The 8,053-nt window shown below is 36.9% G+C and overlaps 1 protein-coding gene across 1 annotated transcript; it reads left to right on the top strand.

Annotated features, from left to right (window-relative positions):
* Nucleotides 1-3,759: 3,759 nt before the first annotated feature.
* On the top strand, nucleotides 3,760-6,497 carry LOC120746518 (low affinity immunoglobulin gamma Fc region receptor II-like). The gene is made up of 5 exons (XM_040051947.1): nucleotides 3,760-4,580; nucleotides 4,812-4,856; nucleotides 5,081-5,350; nucleotides 5,435-5,680; nucleotides 6,219-6,497. The coding sequence occupies exons 1-5, from the start codon at nucleotides 4,487-4,489 to the stop codon at nucleotides 6,410-6,412; spliced, it is 849 nt and encodes a 282-aa protein (XP_039907881.1). The 5' UTR covers nucleotides 3,760-4,486; the 3' UTR covers nucleotides 6,413-6,497.
* Nucleotides 6,498-8,053: the final 1,556 nt, after the last annotated feature.

The raw sequence follows: 8,053 nt of genomic DNA, 5'->3' as shown, positions 1-8,053 counted from the left end.
AACACTTGCTCCTGCAAAACATTTTTACATGCCCTCAAATTTTTTTTACGTGCACTCAGAATAGTGGCACAAAAATAACGCCATACATAGCTGTGGTTAGCATAACTTAAACACAGTGAAGCTGGAGGATGAATGCTAACTTTTTTCGACTCAATAAAAGTTTATGCGAGGGTTCCCAATAGTTAGGGACAAATGCAATCACATGGCAGGATGCTGTAAACAGACCAAACTTCACACAGGAGAACAACTGAGATAATCCATCCACAATGTTAGATTAGTCATTAACATACTGCTGCATGGGCTAGGCCGTAGTTACATTGTAAGTTTTAAAAACTAACCATTAAGAATGAACAGTTGTAAAAAAAAAAAAAGTGAGAGAGGTCGACAGTGATCACTGACTGTTTATAGGGGCTTGTTCTGATTAAATAGAACAAGATACAAAGCATTAAAACATGTTAAAAACACAGCCTTAATAAACAGAATATTTTGGACCCGGAAGCAGGGTAATAAAACCTCTGTAACTCTGTACAAACAAACTAGACCGTCTGGGCAATGAATTACCAAAATGTTTTCTGTAATTTTACACATTTATTTCTTACAATTAAGTCCAAAGAGTCGTGCTGATCAATTTCTTTCTTTGTCACAGCAAAAAAGAAAAAACACTTTAATATATATATATATATATATATATATATATATATATATATATTTCTTTACACTGGAAAAATGCACCATCACACTCTTCAAATTTTGTGCAATAAAAAATGAAAGCAATATCCATATCACTACTATAGACTGCTCCACCATTTCCTTCTGACTGTAGCAGAAGTCCACAAGAAGAAAAAAGCATGTTTTATTTGGTGGATTTTTTTTTCTTTCTTGCTGTCTGCCCAGTGTGCAAATGATAACATAAGTGTAATTGCAATGTGATTACTGAATTTAGTTTTGTGTGCATATCTACAAATTGTTATATCTAGTGAATTTTAAGATATACCTGGTTGCCAGGGTAACATGGCTATATGTGCATGTATGTTTCAAATGCTAACAAATGCTTCTGTCTGTTATTTAGACATTAAACTGAAACCACCTTGTTCCATCAGTGTCTCTTTTGCCTGTGCATAAATGCACATGCTCACTGTGGTCATGCTATTCTGAAAGGCCCTGCTCTTTTGTTTCCAAAACAATAGCCCCAGGTTTGTGGTCAGCAGTGAAACAAACGTGCAAAGTTTGATACTGAGCTTGTCTTTAACTGAAATGTGATCTAGTACCCAGGACAAATAAGTGGTGTCCTGTTTCGTGCTGCTGCAGCCGATGCTCTGTAAAGCCAAAGATAATGATCTGACTTTCTACTTTGGTTTGATTAAACTGTGTAAAGTAGAAGTCAGGAGCTGAGTGAGTGTTAATGATGCTTCTTTAGTAACAAAAAGATAATTTCATTTAGTTATTGGGTTGTGCTGTCACTAAGTTAGAATCATGGCATAGGATACAACATACTGTGTTTTCTGTAAAATAAGAAACAATAAATTCTCAAAACGTCAGAGCAGGGTTATAATGATGAATGGAGCCTTTGCAGTGGATTTAAAAGTAAATGTAAATCACACTTGGGAAAGTTCCAAGCATACTTTTAATAATAATGAGAAGAAGAAGAAGAAGAAGAAGAAGAAGAAGAAAAAGAATGAAAGGATGAAGAATTTCACATTGAAGTGCATGCTGAAAATGAGTGGAAAGCAGCCAGTATTTAGAGAGAAACTGTGAAAGACCTTCAAAAAGCCTGGAGAACTATTGGTCAACACCATTTTCAAAAAATACAAGAAAATCTGGAATTTTGTAAGAAGAGTATGAAGAAAATAAGTGTGGCTCCAGACCTTTGCACAGTACTAATTTAGTGGACACTAGAAGAATTGCTGTCTATGGCACTTTTCACTGGCTCCACATCGGAAGGAGCCAGTTGAGGTGGTTGGGGCATCTGACAAGGATGCCTCCTGGGCGCGTCTTGGGTGAGGTGTTCCAGTGTTCTGGGAATCCGTCCTACCTGACAAACCATTCTACCACTGTTTATGGAGAACAACACAAAAACAAAAACGCAATTTTAAAATAAAGTTAAGTGGCAAACCATCCTACCTATTTAAATTTATGCTGGGATTATTGTGTCACAGAAGAAATGTGCATAAAGTACTTATGGTTGGATGTTTTGCCACTAGAACACAGAAAACACACCATGAAACTGATTTGACAGTGATTTAGATGTTGACTGAAAAAACAACAACAAAAAATGATGACCTTACCTGAGTGCTGAGCTGAGGGAATCTAGTAAGTCTAGTAGTAGTAGTAAGATAGAGTAGTAGTAAGTCTTTATCTTATCTTAATAACTTACTGTTTCAACCCAATGGAGCACTTTGCTCTCAGGCTGCTGTCTTTCTTGTGGTTCATAGGATGTTTAAAATTACAGTACTATGGGAGGCAGAGCCTTCAGCTTTCAATCACCTCTTCTGTGGAACCAGCTTTGGGAGACAGACACGCTCTATACTTTTTTAAAGATTAGGCTTCTTTTTGGACAATGCCCACCCGTGCCCTCTGCCTCTCACCAAGGGCAAAGGGCTGGTCCTTTGCCCTTGCCTGGTCTCTAACAGGGGATCAGTTTACCATTGGAGACCCTGCCAGGGGGGAAAAGGCCCCAAACAACATAACCACTGGGATTCTGGGACACCATGATAAGGTAGTGATTTGGGAAAAAAACTCTGGTAAACACTGTGGATAATGCAAATAGATAACAATTACCTTGAAAACTATTTTTAAATGTTTTGCATCACTTTATCTCCTGATAGAAGCCACACAGGAAACACCCAGCAGCAAGACATCATGGAGGTGACAGCTCTGTGCATCAGATGATGGAAGTACTTTTTCCATTTCGAAATTACATTTGTCAATTACAAAAAAGTATAACACATTTTATATTGATTATTTTATTTTATATTGAGGTTTGAAATTAAATGTGTTTGTTTGCTTTAATTCTGGTTTATATATATATATATATATATATATATATATATATATATATATATATATATATATATATAGATATATAGATATATATATATATATATATATATTGGGGCGGTCATGGCTCAAGAGTTGGGAGTTCGCCTTGTAATCAGAAGGTTGCCGGCTTCAAGCCCCGGCTCAGACAGTCTCGGTCGTTGTGTCCTTGGGCAAGACACTTCACCTACCGCCTACTGGTGTTGGCCAGAGGGGCCGATGGCGCGATATGGCAGCCTCGCTTCTGTCAGTCTGCCCCAGGGCAGCTGTGGCTACAACTGTAGCTTGCCTCCACCAGTGTGTGAATGGGTGGATGACTGGATGTGTAAAGCGCTTTGGGGTCCCTAGGGGACTGGTAAAAGCACTATACAAATACAGGCCATTTACCATATATATATATATATATATATATATATTTTTTTTTTAAGAACAGTTTGATCATATTATCTTTTTCATGTATTACAAAATAACGCTAATGGATTGACCTACATTTTAATTACATCCAGAAAATGTAATTACAATTACAATGTACTGTTAATTCCAGACCGTATAAGTTCATAATTACAAGGATGTGAATATTGAAAAAATTAACCTTAATGCAACAGTAATTATTTTGTATAATGTCATAATACTGATGTAATACAATATTACTATAGTTCATTTTGCTATATCTGTCCTTAAAAACATGTTTTTAAAGTCCAACTATTCCATATGAGCATGTAAAATGTTAGCTAAGGGGCTTGTTTGCAATGAAACTAAATAAATTCAAAGGAAAAGTAGGATTATATAGCAAAACTAACAATTGCACCATTACAAATGCTTACAGACGATGGTGGAGTGCACTAGTGTGACAATGAAGAAAGGACGAGAAGCAACATTATCAGTTTCATTGTCACCAGTACATCTGCAGAAAGAAAACAATATTCTGAGATACATTTTAGATGTATTTAATATCAAATAAATATCAAATTCATGTCTTATAACTGATCACACCCAGCATAACTCTGATGAACATGTGCAAAGTACCTGCAGTACTGCTGCTTGTCTATTAAGAGGCTCTGTGGTTGGTTTGTAAACATACATGACCTCTGACTTATTTTACACTGAAATATCTGTCTCTTCTATGAAGCATTGTATTGTTTTTCTTCTGCTTTTATTTTCAGTCTTAGAAAAACACATGGAAGCCAGATTTGATTTGTAGGGCTCTCTACCGCTGTTTCCAGCTTGAGTTTAAAACTGGCATCTTTATTGGGATTTGCAAAAACTTGATCTCAACATGTGGGGGAACTGTTTGATTAAAGAAGGAAAGTATAAGAATGATTAACTCATCAGTGCTGTAATGCAAGAATAAAAAGGTGAACTTTAATTTGCTACAAACAGTATTGAAAGCAGCTGTAGGCTGTCTTTGTGTCAGGTGACCTACCACAACAGCAGCTCTGCTTCTGTGAAAATGATAGTTGTTTCAAATATGCCACACAGAAGGAGTCTATTACTCAGTCTGCAGCAAGACATCATGGAGATCAGAGAGCTCTGCATCAGACTGTGTGAGTACTTATACATTATACATTAAAACTAAACTGTAGTTTAGGGTAAGAGTTTGATAAAGTTAACAATGTTGTTAAAATGTGCTGATGATTCATGTAGAGGAACATTTTGGTGAGACCTTAGAGATGTGACAATAAATACAATTTTTCACTAAAAGACTCAACAAGTTTTAAAAGTATTAAAATTACACAATTTTTGTTGTTTTGTTTTATTCTTTTTTCTCTCATCAGTGATGACCGTCATCATCCTGCTGTGTGCACATGATTGGAAAGTTGGTGAATATCATAAGTTTGCTTTTTTATATAAACTTTATTTATCATTCTGTGTTGGGAGCAGCCGACAGTTTCATTCAGTTCAAATTAGTTTAATTTACATAGCACCAAATTACATCATGTTTTCTTATGGCATTTGGATTGGACTTGTTATTATTATTGCTGAATGACAGCCAGCAGTTTGTTCATTCAACAATAAACTGAACCATTCTCTTTCTTCTTCTCAGATGCAGTTTCTCTTCGGATTGTTCCAAACAAATCCCAGTTTTATGAATATGAGTCAGTTAGTTTTTACTGTGAGGAAAATTTTCATGGACATGTAGTATTTAATATGAGAGGGGAAGTAGAGTATTGCAGGAAAACTAGTGAGAAAACAGCTGCAAAAACAACGGACTCAAAATGTACAATTAATCCTCTTTATGTAAGTGACAGTGGAGAATACTGGTGTGGGACAGCAGAAGGGAAGAGAAGCAACAAAATCAACATCACTGTCACTGGTATGCTTGAATGACGCCAGTAACATTTTGTCACAAACAAACACAAGTTTAACAATTTAAAAATTTAAGTCACTTGTCGTACAGCTGGTTTTGTGATCCTGGAGAGTCCTGCTGTTCTTGTGATGGAGGGAGAAGCTGTGACTTTGAGATGCAGAAACAAGTTAACTCTCTCAGACTTCATGGCTGATTTCTATAAATATGGAGTCCACATCAGGAACAACTCAACAGGAAGCATGACCATCCACAAAGTTTCAAAATCTGATGAAGGACTTTATAAATGCAGCATTTTAGGAGTTGGAGAATCACCAGAGAGCTGGCTGCCTGTGACGGGTGAGACACTGAAGAAGTATTTTTTTGTTGTTGATGTTTATTTTGGTTTTCCTTTTTTTTTTTTTAATTTCAAAAGTAGTAGTTTTCATTTCAAATGTATTGATGCATGCCACCAGTCATCCAGGTAGGTAAATCCCAAAAGGTTGATTCAGAGTCTACTGCTTTGTCCAATTAAACACAGCATTTCACTGCAAAACAATTTACTGTTAATGTACTGTGGCAGTACATATGGAGAAAAAAAAGTATTTGCAGATATATTGTACAACTATTCTAAATTACATTTAAATGTTAAATAATAATTCCATTAATACTTCCTTTAATAATCAGTATTTGATTTACTTTATAATTTATATTTCAATATACTCATGATTACAACACTCTCTGGAATCAGAGCAAAAGTTTGTTTTGTATATAAATGCATTTGTTTAGTTGTTCATTAGTTGTGTATTTTAACATGGTAGTCTACGGGGATGGATTAACTTTTGAAGAACAGCTTGAGTGGACATTAAAGGTTCTGCAATTTCTGTCAATTTTTCAGCCAGTCACTTGCAGATTTACCTCATCTTACGGACTATGTTAGCCATCATGTTGATGGCTCTACTGCTGCTGCTGGTGGGACTTGTTCACTGTGGAACAACTGGTGGGACATTTACAACAACTAACTTATATTCACTCACATGTAAATATAATTGTTATGAGACAGGACACAGTGCAGACAATGATGATGAGTAGTACAAATAGAAAAAGACATCTACGTACTTCATTAATTAATTAATTTGAGACTTTTATTGTGGTTGGTTAGGTTTCTAGAAGCAGATGTATCATGAGCTGTGATAGTTTCAAGAAATGAAAACCTATATATATATATATATGTATATATATATATATATATATATATATATATATATATATATATATATATTTCTGTTGTCTTTTAAATAATAAAGACAAAACAATTTGATTGATAGTTTTATATTTTTAATAACAAACTGTATGCCACATTATATCTCACAGAGATCCTCACATACTTTGTATCAAAAAAGTGATTAATGATAACAATACAATAAAATATGTAATAATAAGATATGTATAGATGTTTTGTATGGAAAAATAATTCATAATGGTGTGTTTTGATTTTAAGTGAAAAACCTTTTTTACAGCAGTGGTGAGTATCTGTGTGTGAGTGTGCATGCGTGCTAACACGTGTTATAAAATGCTTTTACCTATCTGGGGAAACAGGTGGGACAGGGGCAGGTATGCCCTCTCACGGCCAAAGTCCAGGCCATTTTGGATTTCCCAGTACCAACAACACGCCGTCAACTTCGCCGTTTTCTGGGTGTGTGTGGCTACTACCGTGGGTTCTGCAGAAATTTTGCCACAGCGGTTACTCCCTTGACTGCGTTGACAAGTCCGTCACACCTCTTTTTGTGGAACTCTGACTGTCAGGAAACATTTGACTCAGCCAAAGCCCTGTTATGCAGTGCCCAGTGTTAGGTGCCCCTGATTTTACTCGCGCGTTCAAGTTAGAGGTGGATGCCACTGCTTATGGTGCAGGTGCTGTACTTTTGCAGGAGGATGACCGAGGAATTGATCACCCAGTGTGCTACTTCTCGAAAAAGTTCAATAAGCATCAGATGAATTATAGCACAATTGAGAAGGAGACTTGAGCGTTACTTTTGGCCCTCCAACATTTTGAAGTGTACGTCAGTTCCAGCCCTGCACCAACTGTTGTTTATACTGACCACAATCCCCTGGTCTTCCTTTCTCGCATGCGAAATAACAACTAGTGCCTCATGCGATGGTCCTTGTTGCTGCAGGATTTTAACATTGACATTCATCATCTCCGAGGGGCTGATAATATTGTGGCCGATGCACTATCCCTAGTAGAGACCTAGATTCAGCATCTCTTAAAGGATGAAGATGCTTGATTTTAGATGGGGGGGTTTTATGACCCAGGTCATTGTTGCCGTGTGGTGCTGTTACTTGCCACACCATGCGGGGGCATTGTTTGTACTCTGTGATGTCTGTTATGTAAGTTTCCAGGTGGAGGCTGACCATTGGTGGAACAGGGAATGAGGCCAGCTACAAATTGGGACCTGACTGGGCCGGCAGCCTCTCCTACTACTTCCTGTTTCCAGTGAGCTGCGCGTTTGGGGCCCTTCGTGGCGTGTGACAGAGCTAGGCTGTAGCAAAACAGTTTAGAGAGTCGTATCTGGATATGGTAGCTGTAGGGGTGGGAAGCCGTTTCTTTTACAACCTTTTTCTCCTGTTTCAGGTAGGGAGACAGGTTAGAGGTTTGTATTTTCTTTTGGGGTTGATTCACTATAGGTAAGTTAGTTCTGATTCATTTCCAGTGTGTTTTGTTTGTTGTTT

Source organism: Simochromis diagramma, unplaced genomic scaffold, assembly GCF_900408965.1.
Source record: "Simochromis diagramma unplaced genomic scaffold, fSimDia1.1 OVJJ01000672.1, whole genome shotgun sequence".
In the NCBI taxonomy this organism is placed as follows: Eukaryota; Metazoa; Chordata; class Actinopteri; order Cichliformes; family Cichlidae; genus Simochromis; species Simochromis diagramma.
This window is presented reverse-complemented; position numbering and strand designations above follow the sequence as displayed.